This window comes from Anopheles merus, chromosome 2R, assembly GCF_017562075.2.
Source record: "Anopheles merus strain MAF chromosome 2R, AmerM5.1, whole genome shotgun sequence".
In the NCBI taxonomy this organism is placed as follows: domain Eukaryota; kingdom Metazoa; phylum Arthropoda; class Insecta; order Diptera; family Culicidae; genus Anopheles; species Anopheles merus.
In genome coordinates this window covers 35,209,670-35,233,856 of record NC_054082.1, presented here as the reverse complement: position 1 = coordinate 35,233,856, position 24,187 = coordinate 35,209,670, and the positions used below count along the sequence as shown (strand labels likewise).

Sequence of the window (24,187 nt, the reverse complement as noted above, 5' to 3'; positions counted from 1 at the left end):
ATCGTAGCGTGAAGCTCACTGCAACTATCTTGCTGCACTTCAACACCTGAAATAAAAAAAAAATCCGCATACCAAAATTATCAGGCACAGCATCATCTACGGCACAACACCCTCCCTAACCAACCGAAACGACACATGAGAAACCGATCAGAATGTAAAACAGCTGCACACTGCTCAAGCACTTTTACTTAATCGAATTTTCAAATCGTTTGCAGGACGGTTTGAAGTAGAGATCTTTCTGTTTTTTTTTTTTGAGAAGTGTGCAACGGCATAGAGTGTATTCACCACACGAAGTGAATCATCTGAGGGGCTGGAGTTGCATCCATCATCAGGCATTTCGTCCGTGGATCAGAATTAGTTTTTTTTCTTTGCTTTATTTTTTTAACCTACACTCACTACCGCCGTGAGACACTTTCACCGCCGGGTTGTATTTCAAGCAGATGGAGCCTTTAGTGGTACAACGCCATAAAAAGCGAGAGAAAAAAGGCGGTGCAATGCTTGAGCGGTTTCGTGCGACAGTACGGTAGATCAGGTGCTGCCAAAGCGATGCTCGAAAAGGCAGCACCATCAGAGGGTTTTTTTTGTTTTTTTGTTTGCTGAGTCGGGAAAGTTTTTCTTTAAAAGAATGCCGAGAAAACACCTGCAACGAGCGACCAAAGATAGTGCTCGAGCAAATGTCAGCCACCTGCACCACCAGGGTAAGCTTGAAAAGAAAGAGTTTCCGATTAGCATAAACCATCAGCCAGCTCATTTGTCAGCAGATGACATTCAATAAAGTTGGCAAAGTTTGCCGGCGGATGCAAACAAGATGTTTAACGGGGAAACCAGGGCCCAGCGATGTGAGGTACTTCGGGGGCGAAGTCGGGAAAACACTATATATTGTTATATCCAAAGTTTCGTTGACAAAAATGCAAAAAATAAAGTATTGAAGCTTGGACACCTACTCAAGCCTTCTATTTGCTAGAACAAAAAAAAAAAAGAAAATTAGATAGTATCAGCAGTTTGAAGCCCGTACCACCAATGACGGCATCCCGTTTGTTATTTTGTCTGAGCGCCGTTCCCTTTTTATCTGATTCCACGGTTTCCACAACCTTTGCATCGATTTAACAAACGAGCAAAGAATCGATCTTCGGCAAAAGTTTACATCAATCTTCGCGAGCATCGCAAACCCATCGCCGCGCGTTGTCGATCGTGTTTGATTTCGCCGTAATGCTTACTGCCTCACACCGTCACCGTTCTGCTGGCAGCACAGTGACATACTATCGCTCAAGCAATGCCGGCTGGTTTGTGGAAATATTTGACAGATGTCGATGCATCTCGGTGGCGGAACGTGACAAGCGAAGCGGACACTCGAAGCGTGTTTATTTTCTACTCAATGTTGTGGCATGGAGACGCAAGGGATAGCTTCTTTTTTTTTTGCTGCATCTTTCTCGCTTCATCAAACTTTGCTTGCAAGCAGGAGCTGTGTAGCAGACGGCGTACAATAAAAAAAAAACGGGTAACATAACATGCAGTCGATCTTGCCTAACGATGCGGGCGCTACTGAAGTCGAGGGTTGGACGGTTAATTTACGTTCCATTCACCAGTGACTGATTACGGGAGAGGTTGACTGATGTACCCGAAGGTTTTCTTGCCATCGTCCGCGCCAGTGTTTTCTAGCTCAGTGTCGTGAGTGTGACATGATGGCAGTACCATTTCTGATGCTACCCCGAACTATGATGAGGATGATGATGATGGTGATAAAGGTGATTGAGAAATGGATGTAAAATGAGAAGACACAAAGCTTAAATGAAAACACATTCAGAGCAACAACGAGCGTACTGAAAGTTCAATCTGGCTTGAACACGGTCTTGGTGGGTAGTTTCGCCCGTTAGCTGTTGGTTGAACTTTAAGTAAGAGTAGCTTGCAATATTAATGTTTAACAATGCCAAATAGGATGTAGAATTAAAAAAGGTAAATAAAATTTACCAAATATTGTTAAATGGTTGGCACTAAAATACTTAATTCCCAAAAATATGTTTTACCAACTGACTATTTTTAAAACAATGTAAGTAATACTGTTAGTTCTAACAAGCCAACACTTACTATCCTCGATCAGTTCAATTATTGACAACCTTTCCACATGCTGCAGTACCCCCAAATGGTGGAAACTTTCTCCTACAAAATGGGACACGCTATCGAAACCTTTGCTTGATTTGCCCGGAAAATCGACAATCCCAAACCGTCGCCCGAACCGTTTGCATCAGCTTCTCCTTACATTCATCACGCAGTCACCTACTTTCCACCCACACCGAAATTGGATGGCAAGCAAATAGCAAAGATGCTCATAAAACTTTTTCCTTTGGTTTGCAGGGGTAAAAAAGAAACGCACACCGTCTGCCACCGTTGGCTTGAGTTACTAAAATTTATTATTCAATCATCGCATGTTCACTGCTCGTATAATTCCGGCCGGTGGAACAGTTGGACGAACGGCTCCATCTTGCCACCTGCTGGAACCATCGATAAAACGACCGCACCAACGGTACGGGCACGGTTGCTTCAGCTAAGTTTGTCTCTCAATATTTCGGTTCAGGTTTTTTTTTTAGCACATATCAATTGCCTGTCGAAGGATGCAAAAAAAACCCCACCCCGAGAAACTCTGCATGACAAGAAATAATAGACTAGAGCTTGCGGAAAGCGGAACAAACCTGTTCCGAGCGAAATGAGGTAAAGAATAGGAAAAAAGCGAATAGATGGAGCGACCGGGCGAACATAGACACCAATCTGACGAACTCCTCCTCCTTGCGGAGTGCTGTCGTGTCAAGCGCGTTCAAGTAGAGTCACATCGACATCGAGAGCACAGCTGAAATGCTTCAAATGCACGGAAGACACCCTCCGCTCCTACTCCTCCCACCCTCCCGGCTTACGGAATACGCTAAATCGATAGCAATAATACGAGAAATGATACTTTCAAGTGGTTCTCGTGCAACTTCTGCAACTGTGCATGGTGGAAGGTGGTAAGAAAAGGCGCGACGTCGGATCCGGGCCGGGTACAAACTTATGAAACTAACCGGGTGGTTCGTGGTAGGAGGTCTTAGAAATTGAAAGACTGTTTCGATTGCTGCGCAACCGCTTGGTAAAAGTTGTATCGACAGTTTGGAGCAAATCCCCTGGAAGTTGCTTCGCTGCAAACTGCACCACTTGGAACCGAAACTCGTCCGATGGAAGAACGATGCGTGTTCCTTCACCATGCTCACACATGGTGGATTGATTTCACTCCGTTTAGCTTGTGTCACGATTTTTATTTGTGCGAGATGAATCGGGGTTTTTTTTGTTTTCTTTCAAATTTCCCAACACCGCGAATTCGCAAATTTACCGTATGCGAGATTGTTATTTGATTTGTAGTATGGTGAAAATTGCTTATGGCGAGTAAATAAAAGGAGAAAAATATACACGTTTCTGAGCAATTTATATGAGCAATATACTTGCGTTTCGATTGAATACTTCAATCAAGAGGGTCAAACTGAAAAGTAAAATCCAAGTTCTACGAACGAAGTCTGAGAAATGGCGTCCAAACGAAGGTTTAATCCATCACACCCCGGTTTTCCGGTCTAGAGCACATCTAATACCTTCATCCCGTAAACTACAATCCATTCCTGATGAAGTTTGGAGCCCAGTTGTGTTGCTTTTTTTTCGCTGTGTCTTAGAATGAGAGATACAGAGCATTGCATTGAACGGAACACGCTACAGACAGCATTTCAATTGATGTTTAAAACCCGTCCCATCCAAATGCATGGCAATGGGCCAACTTTTTCAAACAACCGGAAGAATAAAGCTACTGTCTGGGTTATCTTCTTCCGGTTGCCTCTTTTGTGTTTCCATCGCGCACCGTGCAAAGGAAGCTAAATAAAGAGCAGCACAGAATACGTAAGTGGAAATAAATCCAACGCTTTTCCACGGAATTCCATACAAAACAGCGCCCGATCAATGCAGGCATTGCAACGGATGCAACTGACGCGTTGAAAGCGGTGAGGTGAGAAAAAAAACCTTTTGCTGTGTATGTAGGTTGTGTGATTGCTTTCTAGTCCGTATCATCGAACATGCCGGATACAGGTAGCAGAACAATGTGAAAAATAAGAATCACACAACGATTGTGTTGATGAAAGGCTGTTTTTTTTAATGCAGAAGTGCATTCGTTGAGACTAACGCCATGGAGACGCCTGGTGGATGATCAGTATCGCGATAAAGCTCATGGAGACGCCTGGTGAAAGATCAGAATAGTAATAAATGTCATGGAGGCGCCCGGTTAAAGCTAAAGCGTGCTAAAGAAGCAAGTTTTTCAATTCAATGTCCAAAAAGGATAAAAATTAAGCAGCAAAAGCATTTCGTACACACCATCAATGCAAAATAAGTTATGGACGCGCCTGGACCCCAAACTCTATTGATTTACTTATTGAAGGTTTACACAAGTAAGGTTGTTCTTACAAAACGGTCAGAACATTCGTCCACTTTTTGATAACATTAAAATTTAACATTTTGGTGTGCTGAAGCTGAGAGCATTTAAATCGTCCAACACAAAGCTTTAAAGCGTTTACCACTTGTGCATGCAATTTGCACCGGTCAGACCCGAAGTGGGGTTGCAATTTTAAACATTTTCGTTTCGTCATTAAAATTTATTATTTACGAGGGGGCACTTTTTAATTCGCCATTCCGGTCACCGCGCTACACAATGTTGTTTCTCGCTACCCGAAGGGAATAAACCATTGGTTTTTTCCCCTGCTTCGGTTTACTCAACGTGCTACACACCCTCTTGCTGCTGGGCAGTTGCAGTAGCAATTGCTGCAGGAAGTACTACACACAACAAAAAAAAACGACAAACGAACAGGCTTTTTCGTTCCTTCCTTTTATCGCTCACATACGCTGGCCCACGCATACAATCGGCGAATGGAGCCGGCCTGGTGCTGCAGGGTGCACATTTCAACCCTACAATCTGCTACCGTATCAACACGATCACGCTTGGTTTATCGTCAACGTGGCGTTTCCGACATGGGGCTGTTAAATCCAAGCGGAGAGGAAGTGAAAAAACACAGTTAAATAAAGCATGCACATGCACATACGAGCGAAAATGTACACCATTTCGACGGGTGGACGGGCTCACTCATTCCACGTTTGTCGCACTGGCTATCAGCAAGCCACTCTCTTCCCTGCTTTTACCTGCGTACATATTTCCGCTTTAAAGCGGACAAACATTTTCATTTAAAATCGCTCCTTTTTTCTCTTACTGCTACTGCTGCTGCTGCTGCTGCTGTTCAAATATTCTTATCGGAAGCTTAAACCGTCTGCTCTACCCCTTCGCTTAGCACCGCCGTTCCAGCGCTCGAACCATTTATTCAACGCTACTCAGTTATCTGCGTTCAACTGATGCGTTCCTGTTGCATGCTCGGTGCATGCACTGCTGGTGTTGTTGCACACAGCCCACGTTGGGAAAGTTAACTGACCTGCAGGCTACACGGAAGTTGCTAGAACTGAAACGTACGCTCGTCGCATCCTTCCATTTCTGCTTTCCGCCCCTCCGGCTTAGTTAATGAATGTTTACTGTGTGACTGATGATGGGAACGAGCCAACCACCGGTGGTACACGGAAGGCTTTTTCACTGCACTTTCTGCAAACACACTCACACACACAAATCCAATCCCCGGTACGAGAGCATGTAAACGATTCTTTTGCAAGGCAAAAAAAAAAGTGGTTCGTTAGCTTCGCTATTGCCAAGGCCTCCATTATGCAACTGCAACCATCCCTCACCGGTGGGTGTGAGAGGAGTTAGTTTAAAATCGATGCGGTCCACGCAAACCGAACCGGACCGGGGCAATACACATACAGCAAAAGAAAAGTAACGACTTGCTGCAGTAATAATACTAATAATAATAACGTACGGACGAGTGAACTGCAGCCGGGAGCGGTTGAATGAGCTGGTTGAAAAATTGACCTACTCCTGCACCGACCTTATCTAAGCATTGGCCATTCCGGTCGCAGTCGCATGCATTTCTAATGAAAGCTATCCTGCCTGAGTGGGCAACGGGCAAGCTTTGCATAGTAATCAACTCATCAGCTCAGTAACGCAACACACATGCATACATACAGACACCCGTCCAGGTTTGGAATTGGTGCGATGTGGGCTTTTCCAATCTAAATTGGATATTTTGTTTTTGGGTTGTTTTTTGATGCACCATGGGCAGGAAGCAATTGATGGAAAATGATGGATTTCTGAAAAGGTTCATTCACGAGTGTATGTTCCAACATTTACGTACTGTAAGTTTGTTTTTAGGTGATTTGCATCCCTACCTATTACAATTGGCCAGTGCCAAGAGACAACATAGCCCATGGAAGAAGTTATTTCACCCATTTTTGAATAACACTAATAGGATGCTTGTTCCAAATGGCTAAAACAAATATGGGTAGCTTTTGGTGTAGCTGCTTATGTGAAAGTATCGTTCGTTAAAGGTATAGAAAACCTAAATTACTTGACAAATTGATGGATTCGATTCAATTTCCAACTCAAATGCAAACAAAACGATGTAATCTTTTACGCTCCTTTAGAATGTTACAATCGAACCATGTTTAAGACATAGTTACACCATTAAACACAACGAATCAACACACTGCACTAGACTCACGTCTTCACTGGCCTTAACAAACTGCTGCATCTTCTGCTGCGCACCAAGCCGGCAATTGTAGATCACCGTGTTCCAGCCCTCCTCCAATGCACAATGCGAACAGCCCAAAAATCTACCGAACAAAATGCACTTTCTTCCCCTCCCCCACCGCCCGACGCCACCCGCACATCTCATCCCTGCCTACCTTTTTGAGCATTTCCTCCAGGGACTCCATGTCGAGATTGCAGTATAGGTTGGTGCTGTTGTTGAGCATCGGATTGGAGCAGTAGTAGTTTTTGGCCCGCACCAGCAGATGCTGATGATGGCCCAGTTTCCGACCGGCGATCGGGGTGCTGCGGGCGGACGATGCCGCGAGCGTCCCGGGCGGCCCGGGCGGCGACGGCGACAGGCGCTTGTGCGCCGGGGAGGCACCGGCTGAGGACGTGGTGCCGGGGCCGCCGCCTCCACTGCCCGCCGCGAGATGCTCGATCAGGAAGTTATGGTAGCCGCCCTTCGGTGGAGGCGTTTCCAGCAGCAGCAGTATCGTGGCTAGGTCCATTGCGCATCAGTCGGTGTGGGTGCGAGCACACGGGCACGAGTACACGAACGACCGGTTTGCTGGTGGTGACGGCGTCGTCGATGGGACCGATGATAGCGATGCGTCGATACGGGCGAGCGATTTGTTCTGCGAACGGGCGGCGCAAAGCGAAGCGGCAGCTGCGGCAAACAAAAGGAAGCAAGCGAAAGCGGGTCGGCAAAACGCGGGCGGCAAGCGGCATTAACGCGCACTGGCGGCGGCGACTGAGGTGGTGATGTGGAGTGGCAGGCACTGGCCCCAGCAAGGAGCCCACATATCCTATCAACCCCGAACGAGAGTGCGAATATAGTGTGGTCACTGCTGGGCGTAGCGAGGCGGGCTTTGATGGTGTTTGTTTATTTTGAGATACGGTGAATGTTTTTCTTTTTTTTCGCGCTCTTCTTATGCACCAAGAGTGTGTGTGTGTATTAGTGATTTCCCTTTCTAGGACGGCGAGCCAAACGCTTATCGATTACAACGCGATGATGAGGTTAAAGAACGTATCGCCACCATGCTGCTGGCAGGATGCTGCACGGCCCCTGATGGGCGGCTGGTACGGTAGTGCCTCTCGCTGGCCGGATGGTTTCGATTGCTCATGCTGGTTTATTAGCGCACTTTACGTCTTGTTTATCGGTTTTGTAAGCTAGGCTCTTTCTTTTTTCTGGTTCAAAGAAGAACACTTGGGACTTACACTTTAAAAATAATCAATTTCTTACACTTCTAAGCATTCTATACTATTTTTTGGTAATGATTTACTGTACAAAACCAATGCAAAACTGTGTACACTTTCTGCTATTTTATAACTTCTTGCTATCAGTCAAAGCACTTCTGCTGACAAGTCATGCAAAATGCGACCAAATAATGTAATCTTTGAAGCAAATTATACAGAAACCAAACGAAAGCAGGCGCAAATATGTATCTTTTTTTTCAAACGATTTCACACGATACACCTCCACTGAAAACACTCCTTTCATTTCCTTTCATCGGCGACCCAAAGCACAGCATTCTCACACACACGCTTGCTTCACGCATTAAAGAGACACTATTTTCTTTCACAAACGAACACCCAATGTATTCACACATTCACACTGCATTGAGCGTTATTCAAACGATATTAACTATTTCTCTTCCATTCACTCATTCACTTTAGAATTATTTATTTAAAATAGAGCCAAACATTGCACACCGCAGCTAAGCAGTTGATAGTGTATGCTTTAAATTAACCCCCCGTTCACCAATGCGACCCAAAACACACACACACACACACACACTCGACACTCGAATCGCGGAACAGCGCAATCTTCAGTAAAGCGTGTTCGCGTACCGTAAGAAAGCGACACATCCAGCACGGTCGACGGTTAACCCATCACTAGCATCCTGGCGGGTGCGCTCGTGTGTTTCCTCGGGCGGACACAAAAGACTCACATTCCTTAACGTCGCACGGGGTGAGCGCATACAATTTTCCCAGCATGAAGAAACCGAATCCTCTGCGAGCGAAAGCGCTGGAATCCTTGTTGGGTGGAAAATGAGATGACAAAGAGAGCAAAGGAGAGCCAAGTTGTACGCGGCGCGCTCGTACCGGCACACCGGAGAGATGGTAAACAAAGGTAACTCACGCTCTCGGGCCGTAGTGAGCAGCACGATGGCAACGAATTGCCTGTCAGAAGATCCGCTCACAATGCAAAGGAAATTCATCGGCGAAATGAATTTCCCACTCTTTATTGGGTAGAAATATGCTGGAATCGGGTTTGGAACTCAATTCACTCTCAGCTGTGGTGAGAGAATGGTGAGGGACAATCTCTTGGAGCTGAGACCAGCGAAAAGGGCGGCGGTTAACAGAAAATTCTTCACTTTGTTTATCGTCCCATGTCCTGGGAAATGGAGCCTCCGTAAGAGTGATACTGATTATTATTGTTTTAATTTTTTTAACTAAATGTAATGATAATACATTTTTATGTATTTAGTAAACATAGTATCCTTTCCACTCGCAATCAATACTCAACCATTTGGGTGGACACTTTCATAACACACTTCACCTATTTAATTTGTGTACTTTTTGGATCTGCTTCTGGAAAACCCCAGGTCCGATGGCCGTAGCTCGGGGCTAACCCAAAAGGCGATCCCAATTCACCATCGACCGGTCACGGGCAATAGGTCACGTCAGGATCGTCCAGCGACTGCGACGACGACGACGACGACGACCCACCCGCTTCGTTACGCTTCACTATTGGCCACTTTTTTGATTGGCTCGTTGGATTCTTGCTTCCTTCCGGCGGCACGACGGCCGGGGTTGCATCACGGGCATAAAATATGAGCCGAAAAGCCGGACTCCAAATCGACCCACTACTACTACCACTACCTGGTGGCGTTCGTTCGATTCCATTTCCGTGTCGCATTCCGCACCATCCAAGACGACGACGGTGGCGCACCGGGACAAAGGGGTAGAAAATCGATTTTTTCCCTTCAAACGTTTGCATTAAAGTGGAACTGTCGAAAGCCCACACGAAACGCTGGGTCTGCGTTCGGCGGGTGGACAAGCAAAGAGGATGCGCTGATGAGGAGGAGCGAGAGGGCGAAAGGAGCGGTGGAACGGTCGTTTTCGGTCATAAAAATGATCTGATGAGTAGATGGATTTTTGGCACGGTTGATTACGATGGGACGAGTTTCTAAAAGCGGACTGCGAAGGAAAAGGATATTAATGGGTCGAAACAAAGCCCCAAACGAGAGAAGGTGTTATTATTGCTGTTAGACTGATTGAAACAAGTTTTCTGCGTTGTTGATCCATTATTTTTTGTAAATTAAAATCTGTTTTGTACATTACAAACAGCAAGAAACATTAAATTAGCAAAGAACTCCTCGAAATTGTTGTGACCAAACTTTTACGCCCCAAACCACCAAGACAAGCAAAGTAAGCTATTTGCAATAAAACCAGTTTCCTCTGGATGTCGGTCAATTTTTCAACAGCTAATCGAAACCACCGATTTTATGATGTCCATTCCCATGTACACGCTTCCATCCCGAGGGAAATGGCACGCTGGATTCGCTTCGCTACCACTCACAACAACCAATCGAAAACCCATAGATTGTTTCTTTACGTGATGATCAGCTTGAAGCCCGCACCGAGGCTGAGCACTGAAATAAACACCATAAAATTGGTCTCGCTTTCATTAACCCTCCGACGCTAAAAAGAGATGATGAAGGATGACGAGGGCGCACAAGCCACGCAGCCACGGACCTCTTTCAACGACTCTGCTTTGCTCGCCATACACGCTATTGCTTCCGATACAGGCAATTGCTACCGAATTGCAAAAATAGGTCAAATGCTGCTCGGTTGAACGGGAGCAAAACACAAAGCACGCATCCCGGCCGCTTGATGGGTGGTTGAGCGCTATTTTTCACACTTTTCCCCAGGGGGAAAACGCACAAAACTAGCGCAGCCAAATAATTCAACTCAAAGGGTGGCATACTCGTGGGCCAGCTATTGGTAGGAAGTATGCCGCAAAGCCCCCGTGAATAGCCCGTATCGGACTGGACATTATCATCATCATCATCGTCACTATCGTGGCTTTTCGTCCCGGTTATGTAGAGCGAAGGAAAATTCCTTTCATAATTTAAAACCACATCGCATGCTTTTACACGCTAAACCACCATCGGGAAAGCGCGTGCCTGTGTATAGTTAAAAACGGGGAAACAAAAGCAAACGGCACGGCGCCGTCTCCCGATTATTCCCATATTTCTGCCGCCTCCAAAAGCAGGAGGGAAGGTATGAGAAATTGATGCTCGTTGCCGGAAGAGGAAAGCTTCATAAATTGTTAAGCCTGCGTGTTTGGTCAACCTTTGCCCCTGCCCGCCATTGCAGCCCGAGCAGATCTACCGTTCTGGTTGTTAGTTCCATTTGTGCTGCTTCTTACAATAGCTCCAGCGGAATGAAGACCAAATATACCTTCAAGTACAGCTGAACGGCACTGTTTTGCATAAAAGGACACTTTTATTTGATGCTTTGATAGCTTTATAATAATAAAAAAGATGTTTTCATTCATCCCAGCCTATTGTACGCGAGCCGAAAGGGCCAACCATTACGTGATTTGACGCACGAGGTGTGCCGTTGTTATGGTGGGACGGGGTGCTAGGGGTCCTACTAATCTTGTGGTAAATAAGACTTTCCCCATCACAAGTACAGGAAAGGGAACAGCAATTTGCCCGCCAAATAAAATTGACCAATGATGCTGGTGAGTTGAGCCGAGAGCAGCACGCACTGTGTACGAGTGTTCCCCTTTACCGCGAGCTAAGGCACCGGAAATAAACGGCCTTCCTTATGCCCATCCATCAGCTCTCTAATGTAGCGCGAACGGGAACGCGAACGAGGCCCCACGGCAGAAGGGAGAAAGGCGCCTTCCTATATTTATGCCCACTTTCACGAATTGTTTTTATTATTTATTTGATGTCCTTTATCCGATTTCAGTGCGTGGTGTGCTGTGTCGATGGACTGCACTGGGTGTGTGGGGGGGTGCAAGGGTAGGGAAATCTCCCTTACCGTTATGGCAACGTTTCGGGATGAATAGAAGAGGTAAGCTTATCTTGATCGGAGCATTTTTTTTTCTTTTGAAGTGTAGTACATCAGGTCCCCGATGAAAGCCACCTGGTTAGAGACGGAGCGGCGATACATAAATGGCATGTTTTGATTCTATATTGCCTTGTAAATAGACCGAACATGAGCCGATTCCTGTATTATCGTGCGTAAAGTTTTGCTGGCTTTGTTAAGAAAAAAAAAATCAAACACACTTTATCGTACATGTAATACTCCCAACCCAACGAAAAGAATAACTGGCCTATTTCTTACGATATCACACTGGCATTCTCTCTCTCTCTCTCACACACACACACACACATACACAAAATAAGAAGCAACTATCCTTCGAGCTAAAAAGAAAAGGTGCGAAATCTCACCTAAGAGGCACAATCTCACCCGATAAGAAGAGACACGCGCGCCCACCTACGACGCAATGGTTTCTTCCCGGGCGCCACTGCTAGCTGCTGCCCTTCTCCACATTTCCATCCACTGTCGCTGACGAATGCTCGTTTTTCATGCTTTTGCTGATCGTTAAATTTATTTTATAGCCAATTCGGGGAAGTCGTTTCTGTCTCCCGCAGCCATGGCGTGGCTGGCGTTGCTCGTGCGATACACACCACACCACCTTCCAACCGCCATCATCCTTTTGTTGTCGTCTTCCCGAGTTTATGGCCCTTGGCCCCGTAGCTGTTGCTGTTGCCGCTGGTGTAGTGGTAGTGCCCTCACCATCATACTGGGGGGGGGTGGGGGGGGGGCGAAAATCTCGCAAAAGTCCGGCTGGAGTCGTGTGCTGTCTTGCCCGAAGGATGAAAATTCGCTTAAAATTGTTCCCCCGCACTGGAACGTTCGACAGAGAAAGGCAACAAATACGTCCACTCTAACCGTGTGTGTGTGTGTATGTATATGTTGAAACTATGTTTCCCCGAGGCAAGCTTTATTCGGCTCTATGAACTGAGGCGTGAAATAAAAATCATATCAACACAGAGCGTGTACCGACGAATGCTTCAATGACACTTGCCACAGCACGTCATGCGAAATGTTGCAAGATGTTTGGAATCACTTTCGATTTGGCTCACGATGAAGCAGTTCAATGTGTTGTGGTACACTTCACTACACGGTCAGAATGTTTAAATTTGCACATACAATAGAGAGGATTTTCGTGGAAAGACGATTGTCTAGAGTAGGATGAGTTTGCGTTACGGCAAAATAGCTTCAAAGTTGTTTGACACTCGTTAAACGCGAATCAAATCACACCCCAATGAGCTAATTGAGGTGATTTGTGTCTGAATGTGTGTCTCTGCTTAACGATCTGGTGGAGGAAGGTTATTCAGTTTTCACAACACATACCATGTGGAATTGTCACAAAACGATGCAGTGGTCTGTGTCTAGCTTTGTCAGTGGTTAGCTAATGATACAACAGTAATTTACACTCCCCTTTGGACCAACCACCAAAAAACTCTCGATTATTTTACTCTTTTTCCTTTCGATTTAAATTCACATTTTCACTTTTAAATCAGTCATTTAAATTACCAACTTTTAACTAATGGCGGCACGTGTTTTATCAGTTAGGCCCTATCAACCGGAAATTAGTAACGTAAGTGCTGCCACGAACCATCGCAAGCGTGTGTAGCAGAGAAGGTATGGCGCGATGCACTTTTAACAAGGCAACGATGCGTGTAGTAAAAATGCAACTAGACACCGTTTCTATAATTTCAGTATTGCTAGCATGGGGAGAGCGGGATGCTCGTTGTAAGTCAAATAACCCGTCACCAAGTATCCTATTTTGATGTCAAGCAACCGTCACCAGGTATCCTGTTTTGAAGAGTGTTCATTAAAAGATGCATTTAGAGTGTTGTAGGACCATAAGTCTGTTCAAGGAACACAAAGAGTCAACCGTGTTAGACGACTGTAGTTACATGATTTCCATCATGATATACTGTCAAGTTGGCGTACGATCTTATTAGTAAATGATTCCAGAAATTCCGCTTTGCTAGAATGGTGTCGTCCTTTTAGCCACAACAACGTAGGCATAACTCAAACACAGCTGTATATCATCCTTACACCTATCAATGGACCCAGTGTAGTGTTGTTCTACAGTTGTTTCTTGTTGCTGCCTAACCGTTCTGTTCTGAAAATTTAATCAATTGCCGCTAACACCCGCAAAACCCATTGACGCCTCTGACTCATTCATGTCAGATGCAGCGCTACTCCACGGTCCTGGCCATTTCAAACTGCTATCATCGAATTGTCGCTTCGCTACCCCGCACACAAACGAACCTGGCAGGGGCCGAGATGGCGCCACAATGGTGGAAAATTCACTAACGAACGAAATCGGCAGCCAGATATCGTCAATCTCGCCCGGCCGGTAAGGAATGGGAAGTGGGCCGTCCATGTTCCACTGCAAAACGAACGCGCGTGTGTCTGCGTTCATCGCGAAGCGCTCGTCTCATCATTGTCACTTTGGGCGCAACATCAAAACGAATTTCCGCCAGAATTGTTGCGCACAATGTTAATTATGATAAATTATGAAACCGCATACCGACACTAGACACGGCCGTGACGTACCCCGTGTGTTCGTCGAATCGCACAGAAGTCGGGCGGAACATCCACCGCTAACACGGTGCAGTTGATGGCGGGTGCCGATCGAAATGCAACGTAGATACTGCGGGAATGCAGTGTGTGCCCTTTCGGCTTTCGTTGGCAGATGAATTTCGTTTGATTGGGGCGTGCACGGCAAATCCGAACCGAACGCGGCGCGCCCGGTTTTATTGGATGAGCAGTGTTGCGTACAGTGCAACGAAAGGTGAGCGCCACATTCCTCGTATCTCTAATGAAATATTCTCGTAAATTATTCACATTTTAGTGCGCACATGTCCATACCGAATGGATCGCTCGGTTGCGATGGATGGATGTACGCATCACACATTTGTACCGACCGAGCAGTGCATTGCATACGTTTATTTTTATTAATTCAACAGACCTGACCTTAAGGACACTGTTCAGTATGCAAAAAATGCTTTCAGCAGAAATTAAATTCATGAAAAGTATGAACGAGCAAGCAGATTGGACGGTTCCCAAGCAGCAGGTTCCGCTGCCAGAGTCGAGTTCGAAATTGAAGCCACTTTGTCATGCCATGGACGACCGTGGTGATGCTGCAGCTGCACAAAAGACAGCCATAGCATTCCGATAAGGATACGTCGATATGTAGCCGCGTTCGTTCGCTCTCCCTGCGCTCGAACGGGTGTGCCATTTATTGAACTCGAAACTATTTCCTTTATTAACCGACGTTATTAGCCGACGTTCGACGTATGATTGAAATTGAATTTCAATCCTCTTCCTTTTTGCCAGTGCCAAGCGATGGGACTTTCCCATGACCACCGGTCACATCAATGACCAGCGAGAGAACATAACGATTCGGACAGTGTTTGATGGCGAGTCGCAAGGATTTTTGGGAGAACGGAAGAAGGGACCACCCATGTTCTTTACCATCTGTCAGCGTTCTCACAGTCCAATGCTCGATGCACGCAGTTGGAGATACACTAGTTTCACAAAAATTGAAAGAATAACTCAATGGACGATGAACGAAAAGCCAATAAATGGGTCCAATCTTTGGCTTTCCCGTACCGTTTTCTTAACACAAATAAAACACTCCTTTTCGATACATTAATGTACTTCGCTGTGGATTTTCGATTGAAGGCATTGATGAAGGTTTTTTAAGTGCTTTATAAGGGAAGTTCCTTCTCTATATGTTATCTTTTCATCATCATTTTTTTACACTAAAAATTCGGTGGGATTTTTTGGCTTCAGTTTTTTTGTAGCATTTTTCATATTTCATGAGGACATGTTTCTTGTAGGTTTCCCGACGATGGGTTTCTTTGTTTGAATTATTGACTGTGCGAGCGAATATTTTTCATTTTATCAGGCGAATCTCTTAAATAAACTCTTATTCATAACAGAATACTTGAAAACTACAATCATACTGAAATGCTCCTTACAATACTATCCCAAAATTCTTCCCAATGCCCAAATCCCAATCAGTGTCGATATATTTACCTACCCTTCGTCATCACAGTCCATTGATAAGTTCGTTTCACTTCCTCCATTTCCATCTAACAAATAATCCTTTGACGAATCGATTGAACCGTTCACTGGAATAGTGAAGGATTTTTTTTACGGATTTAAATCACGCTTCATTCAACCGAAGGGATTTTCGGAAGGTTTTCCCTGAGGAGTAGCCTAGCCTAGCATCGTTTGATGTTGGGTTGCTTTTCTCTTCACGGCTCTACTTGCTCAATGCAAAAGCATGAAAATGCCCACAAAAGGCATAATAAATAATAAACTTACAGTTCAAAAACATCAATAAGGGTTGCTTAAAGTGAAAAAAGAAACATCAAAACTCGAGCGATGAATGTTAGTTGATCTGTTTGTGAAATATCCAAACATTATGAAAGAAACCCGTCAAGCTACATCTTTTAAAATGCTCCAACAGACGAAGAAGCAATTGTGTACCTTAATTTTTTCCATTCCTTACTTCACATCTACCACAAATTCAACCACACTACACACACTTACCCTAAGCAGAAAGCAATTTTCCTGATTTAAATTCAGCATTACATCCAATTTTATTTTGTTGCTTATAAAACGGAATTAGCTGCACCTGTACGCGACCGCCCGAGCTTCATAAACCTTGTCACCAGTGATGCCAACGCTCAAGGAATTCGACACAACCCGCACGACCTACATTTCTCGCATGTAAGTGCAACCTCTCTTAGCTTACGAGTTTCTCCCTGCTGTGTACCATTTTCTTGCACCAGCCAAAACCCAGATGCTAACCGTTGCTTCTAAGCATAAAGCTCCCATTGCTACGAGTTTTTTATTTTTTGCTTCCGCGCTATATCTTCAAGCGAAATTGAAACATAAATGCATTTTAACGTTTTAACTTTAGTGTGGGATTTCTTTTCCGCTTTTGGTACCGGTGTAACAAGCGCTACAACAACAAAAAACTGGGAATAGAAACCATACTTTAAGCTACCCCTAAAGGGCGAGATTTTCCCATCGGAAATCTTACCTTCGACCAGGACGACCACCAGCACACACACACATCCACACACACATCCACACAGAAGACACTCATCGGTAATGTCCATGGGGAAGATAAGAATAGCTGCAGTCATCAGATCAGAGCTTCTCTCAGGACAGGCATCTCCGGGCCGCCGAGGGAAGGCATATTGCCACCACGCTGCTCCTCCCGATCGAGCAAAGAACCTTCTTCACCGTCTTAAACTGTCCTAGATACATCCCGACCCACCCCAAGCCAAGCCAGAGAGCTAACTTTACTGCCATCAAGATGCTTACTGCATGGGAACGGCTCGCTCCGGCTCGCTCGGGGCACGGTAACACGGAGCAGTGCTAAACCACATCAGAGCATCATCATCTAGCCAGTGCGCTTCCCGCAAAAGCAAAGCGTAGGATAAGACACTAAACGAGATCATCCGAAAGGTAACCGATACGAGGAGCGGTCAAGCGGTGGACGAAGGTGTACGGGGGCAAGTTTTCCACCTGCCTGGTCGCCGTAGGAAAATCGTTCAGTCAGCCTTTCTACTGCATTCTGGCGAACCGGTGTTGGGCGGTCCGCTTCATCCAACCAACAGGCGGCGGGTGGCGGGAAGAACACTTTTCCATCGGTTAGTTGAAGGTAACCGTGCAGCCGTCGTCGGCAAAGTAGTTACATCGTAAAAGCAAAAAAAAAGAAGACAGAATGTGAACCGCATCTTTCAGTGCGCCGGATTTTTGCGGCCAACAGAAACGGGAACGAAATCTTTATCCATGGTGGCGGGTGCACGGGAAGAAAGAGGCTGGCACGCAGCGAGCGCGAAAGAGTGGAAAGAAAATAGATAATTTATGAAACGAACCAACTCCGGCACACACTTGCACGAACCAGAGAGCACCTCCTCGAAGCTCGCAACTCAAAACACGAAGGAAATGAGGTTTCACTAACATTAAAGAGTGCATACATTACTGCACTTTACGATCTGCAACTTATCTCAAAACCATCCACCAGGCTGTACGTATCCTGTACGCGAGGGGGCATGGGAAGATCTTGTGTAGTTGTTTTTTTTTTCTTGCCTTCTTGGAATTTCCCGTTTTTTATCACCAATTTTATTTTTTGTTGGCTCTGCTGAGTGAGTGCTGAAAGCAATGAGAGCCCCAGATAAGCACTGACTTTTGGATCGCTGGGTGGGTGAAAGTGGAAAAATTGAACCTATTCCCAGCAAGCAGATTTCGCAGAGAGTCGCTGGGTTAGTGTACAGGCATGAGGATAGTGTACGTGAAAGGTGATACTGAGATTTTGTGTTCTACTTTTACGCCAATTGGTGAACATTACTTTTGCGAATCCGAATAATGAGGTGTTGAGTGTGTTCGAAGGTGTGGTTGCATGGAGCTCATCAATGATGCTGAAGTAGCTTTTTTGTTTCATAAACTTTTTCCGGCTCCGTCTCGTGGAACAGTAGTCAACTCGTACGACTGGACAACATGCCTGCCAAAGGTTCAAGCACCGAATGGACCGTGCCGCCATGCGTAGGATTGACTATCCTGCTATGGAAATCAAATAAGACCACTGAAAGCCAAGCCCATTAGTGGTGGTACAGGCAGGCCTGTGTCTGACAATGGCTTGAGTGCCAAAAAAGAAGAAGAAATTTCCAGGAATCAGCAACTGACAATGAGTTGCGATACCTCTTCACCAAACCTAAATTTCAAATAACCAGCAGGTTATGCAATCCGCTCAAAAACGCCTAAAGTTATGTAATGTGCAAGACAACCCATGCTTTAAGAGCTGCTTAAATTAGCTTCAATTCATAAAAAAAACTCCATTTTATGCTTTCCATCTTGTACTTCAACTTAAAACAATAAAAAAACACTCGATTGTACTGTGTTCATAGAATAAAGGAATAAAACACAGTTTTCTTTACACAATATCGCTCACGAATATGCAACCGAAATCACCGATGAAAAACAAGACAAAATTAATCGCCACATTGTATTGCATTGCCGCTACTTTGCGCCATTAGACGACAAAGAAAATGTACATTTTTACATCCCTGCCATTAACCCTCCCGCAGCACCTCGCTCGGTACACAGAAACTGTCCCACCAGATCCGCGTCGCAAGTTATTACTGGGTGAGCAACATTTATTACCATTGTTTTATAGTGTTACCACCATCCACAAGACAACCGGGGCACAGTGTGTCCCGCTCCCGCTGCCACGATGCGATATTAAGAATTTACTGCTAACCTTTATCTACTTTACCAGCCCGCCCTTTCCAACCGCCACCCATTGCCACACCATCGGGAAATCATCCAGCAGCCACGCGATTGCACATTCCATTGCCATCTCTGTTTCACTCGAGCATGTAAGAACCAGTTCGCAGGCGCTTTCTTGTGCACTGGAAAAACATACAGCGCTGCGACTACAGCCCCCGCCTTCAGTCCTTCCAGTCCTTACAGTGGAAAGCTATGCTGATACGACGCAATAACGCAACACGCTGCCAGCGGTTTGCTTTTGTCCCCGATCCGACCGGCGGGACCGACGCTGGTCCCGGGACGCTTGTCTTTGCTGCTGCATCGCCACACCACGACGCACCGGAACTGTATTCGATCGTGCACGACAACTACACGCCTCAGCGAGGGACAATGACGGTGCCGATGACGACGATGGCAAAGTGCACACAAACAGTGGCGCGTTCGCTTCCTTCCCCCCCGCTATGCGTTGGTGGTTGGTTTTTGGCCGATTGCTGTTACGATGTTCTCGAGATGCACGACCACCAGTGTCATAGCAATGTTCCTCTTGCCTCGAAGCATATCGACGCGGAGGTTTCGATGGCTCGAGAACACTTTCCGTGAGCTACGAGCTAGCCGGCGGGAGTGATAACCGTGTGCCGGCACTACCCTTCCCCCCCGAGAAACAGGACTTCCGTTTCGACTGCCCGAAGGAAGTGCCCCGGCTCGTAAAGTCCCGTTAAATGGAATGCAGCTCCGGAAAATCCCAAACGAACGGACGCTTTTTCGCCTGCGCTAAGCGACCCCCTTGGATTGCACTTTTGGGAGTGGCGCGGTGGTAGAAACAGCGGTACGCGATGTAACTGCAACAGTCGCCCGAACAGCAGTGTCAACCCATCATAAGACATTACAACCCATTATCGTGCGCGCGACAATGGCGAACGGAAACCCATAATGGGAGAACAAATAAAAATAATTTTCCTCACAGCATGACCACCAGCATCCTCTGCAGTCACTGTGCTGACGGTTTGCCGTATAACGTAAGTGTGGCAGCGAGGAAATGTGAAACACTACATCAAACGGATGTGGCCGTGTTGGATGGATTTTGGGTGGATTGCATGTCAGTTACACACAGTGTGCTTGTTCTAGCTAGATTGCTTAATGTATGCTCATGTTCTCGAGCATGCTTTGAAGTTGTTTTTATTTTACCAAAATGAGGTTCTCCGAAAATTTTGCACGAATGTTTCATGTTAAAAATCGAATTTTTAGTTTGATATTATAAGACACATATCACTACCATATGATAGCCGGAGTTTGTTTTTAATTTTTTATTCGATTTCTACAATCCACATCCTGTTCTTCTTTTGCCACTCCAACAATCGAATAAAAAAGCTCAAATATCTGATTAAAATTTGTCTTGCTTTTAGTTATGAGTCTAGCCCCCCGGGGGAGGGTAAGGAACCCTTTGTATCATTTCACGTTTCCGGTTAAAACTCCAACAAACTGGAACATCTTTTCCACCGCACAAATAAATCGTGCAGAGTGGTTTTCCTGCCCACACATGGTCTCGCTTTATTCCCTCCGGAGATGAGATTTTATTTCTGGACACTTTTGTATGCGCATCCTCGCGTGGCGTACGAGTAAACAGGAAACGCCATAAAGAACGCCAATCCCATGAACGGGAAAGGGTCGAGAAACGCCCAAATTCCCCCAGGCAAGCTGTGTCCTGTGCTGTTACTCCGTTTCTCTCGCATTGCTGTTTCTTTCGGCAAGTCGGCGGCAAGTGGCGGCGACTGGGCTAACTGCTTTCCTAAGCAAAAACTGTCACCTGCATGCGCTCCACTTGTGCCCACCGGACGCAAGCTGGAGTCCGGCGTGTAGGTTCGTGTTGATGTGAGCAATCGCCACCGCGCCAAAATGCTCGTTTGTACGTTGGAAAGTCATTCCAAATGGGAGGTGGTCCATGTCTCGGGAGGTCCATTATTTTTCACCGGAAGTGCCTACGGCTTCTAGTGAACCAGATCAAAGATTTTGACGGAGACGGGGGAAAAACGGATCCAACTCCAACTCAACTCCCGGACTGGGTTCGGTTGTTTCTTTAGCGCTACTTTTTACCTTTTTGAGCTTCAATAACTTCAATAGGCAAAACACATCAGCACTAAGTTGATACAATCAAGTCTAAGCTCGAAGTCTAATTTAATAGAAATTGTTAATCTATTCATGTTTCGATACGCATTTGAGGGAGCAAAACACAATTCAATTAAACAGTATTACTTGTTAAATTCAGAGTCATTCCAATTAATACATTGAAGACTTCAGAGCACGATTTTGAACGAACCTATCAAAAGAACACGTCTCTGGGGAGAACATATCATACAAAAGGATGACGAACCTGGAACATTTCCTCTGTCGTCCATTAAGCCGAAAGGGCTTGCGAAAAATAGTTTCGATTCGTCAGCCGGCCTTTTCCCAAGCTTAAAACCCTCTCGATCTAACCGGCAAAGCTTGCAGCCGTCTGTGCAATAAAAAGCAATTTGAAATACTCGCTTGCGGCAGCGTACGTGAAGGATTAGTTTCAGGATCCTGGCTCAGACAGGCGCTCAACCGCTGTCCCTTTGGCCGCAACCTCAGGAACAGGAAAAATGCACCATTGACAGCTCGAATGATGATTTAATCCAATGCTCCTAAATTAAATGGTGGTTTGGCTTCTGTTCGGGCTACACAACATCGCTAGAAAAAATGTGCAAAAGGTTCTACTTTACCCCGAGCGTGATTAGTTTGGTGGTGTGAGCTTTTATAAAGGGAAGTACCATTTGCTTCAATTTTGTCGACAAATAGCATACAGATAGCAGCGTCCGAGAACGATGTTCACCCACCTGAAACAAGAAACAAAAAAAAAACATTTTAAAGTTATCAGTTAAAGAAAAAAAAAATCATAAAATGTGATAAATATATAACCTAATATTTGGTTTGTAAAAGTAAAAACCAACAAAAGTACTTTTCAAAGAAAAAACTTACAAAGTTCCATCGTAAATAAAACTTTTACGTGCGCTCTTATGCTTCTAAGAATCGTCTGATTCCATCGAATAGCTGAGCCCAGCTGTACCGATCGCATCACACCGCTGTAGCAAAACGAAAACCAAATTCTTGGAAAAGTTCTTAGGACCGAAATTAAATCGACTTCGTACGAATGACCACTGAACCACTCCAAAAAGCTCTCCATTCAATATCGCACATGTGCGAGGGGAAAAGCAACAATGATGGACTTGATGATGGTTTGCCCAGCAAGCTTGCTCCACTGACAAGAAAATTAAGAAATATCCAATGATTTTTCGCCCAGCCAGCTCACACACACACAAACATATTCGGAATGCTGTCGATGTTTCATGGTAGCTTTTGTTAAAAAAGTTCTCCACCCAACAAACCAAGGTCCATGCTACGGCGAAGCGGGATCTGATTGCGTGTCGGGACTGGGTTTCCAATCATCTGAACCGATTCGATAGGACTTTCCCCACTTTCTGTTTGTGCTGGTTGACCGTTGGAGCTTCCGATCGGAAACGACCCAATGCCACCAGCTGGCTCGATTAATATTTTCACTTGCCCCGAGCACCATCATGCTGTCGCCTGGCCACATTTGTATTCCGGTGCTGATGGTGGAAATATGGAAAAATTGGACAGTTATAACTTCTGCTCAATGGTGTTTTTTTTTTTTGAAAATCAGACCAACTGATAAGGTTGTTTTGCGGAAAGTTTTGTATTGCACGATGAATATTTCTAAAGACTGAAGAGCTTGTCCTTGCTTATTTAAGTAGTAAAAGCACCAAATCACCACATTACTTATATATACCATGCACGTGTTCCCTGCTGTGCTCGAGATTCTATTAGGTTTTTAATTACACACATCTTTATCACCTTCATAAAGGACAGACCATGCTGGATAGATATGCTCCTGTCAATAGAGTAAAGAGCTCATGATAACCCAAAGTTGATTAAAGCATACGGGTAATGAACAAAGTTTTAAATCCTCCGCTTAAGTCCCATCCGGTCGGTCAGTTTATCACGGTAGAATGGGCTTGCGCATTAGGAGATTATTAATTTCCACCAGTTTATTAGCAATCTTATGCGCTTATAATCTTTACACATCATATCGCATCACAAGGCATCTTGTTTTCTCGTTCGTAAATGTAAGTATACGTACTTTTTTGTTGTTGTCTAGCTGGAGTTAATTACATTGCCATGAAACGTATTGCTCTTGCAAACCCCCTTTTGTCGAACGCTTGCGACTCACACGTTGCTAGACCCTGCGGGCTCTTTATTCAATATCCGGTAGCAATCGAACTAACTGCTAAGCCGTTGTGAGGGGAAGATTGTGTTTACCGTAGAATTCATTATTGTGCCATATTTCTTACCCAACGAACGATAAACGGATGACCTCGGGTCAGCCGGAAACAAGCAGATAACCAGACAGCAAGACAGACAACCAGACAGACGAACCAGCAGGACCTGGGCGATGACGCAACGGACGAGCGGTGGCGTGTATGGGAAGAACTTGGGATGGTTTTAAATTAAATCCTAAAATTTACAACTTTCCTCCACCCCGAGGGCAGACATCAAGCCAATCGGGGAAAACACAGCCAGACACACGCATATGCATACATGTACCTGGTACTGTCGACTACAGGACACCTCCCCCTTCAGCTCAAGAGTATATTCAGGGTCAGGGACATACCGCACACAAACACACACAATTAAACGCAGAGCGCAAACTATCACACGCGACCAGTTTTGCAAGCTGTCCAACAGCTCCAAACACGGCCGTAAATAATACGTAATACATTATGCTTAATGTGACCAGCATGTGTTTCTGGGCGGTCAGAATTGGACGGGGTTGGGGAGATATTTGTGTTCGGTTTTGGTTGCTGGACCTTCCCGCCATGGTTTGAATTTGGGGTTTACCGGGCCAAACACCCCATGCGTCCTGTGTGTGGAGTTTTCTGGCTGTATCCTCTCCTTTGGATTCCGACCGCCCAGTGTGCTGGCTTCCGTCTGGACGACGACTAAATGACCATGTCCACATATGGCCAATTGCCGAATGGCTTAATTTATTAATTTCCTTCCCCGCCCGCGTTC

At 45.4% G+C, this 24,187-nt stretch overlaps 1 protein-coding gene across 10 annotated transcripts in view; it reads right to left on the bottom strand.

Annotated features, from left to right (window-relative positions):
• LOC121590377 (uncharacterized protein CG43867) overlaps positions 1 to 24,187 on the bottom strand; it is a 178,143-nt gene that overhangs the window by 83,040 nt on the left and 70,916 nt on the right. Inside the window, exon 1 of one of the 10 annotated variants that reach the window (XM_041910006.1) lies at positions 6,838 to 8,594. The exons of the other annotated variants lie outside the window; for them this stretch is intronic. Coding sequence (XP_041765940.1) covers positions 6,838 to 7,191 — 354 coding nt within the window. The 5' untranslated portion in view covers positions 7,192 to 8,594. Of the gene's footprint in view, positions 1 to 6,837; positions 8,595 to 24,187 lie in introns of those variants that run through there. 10 annotated transcript variants of the gene reach the window in all.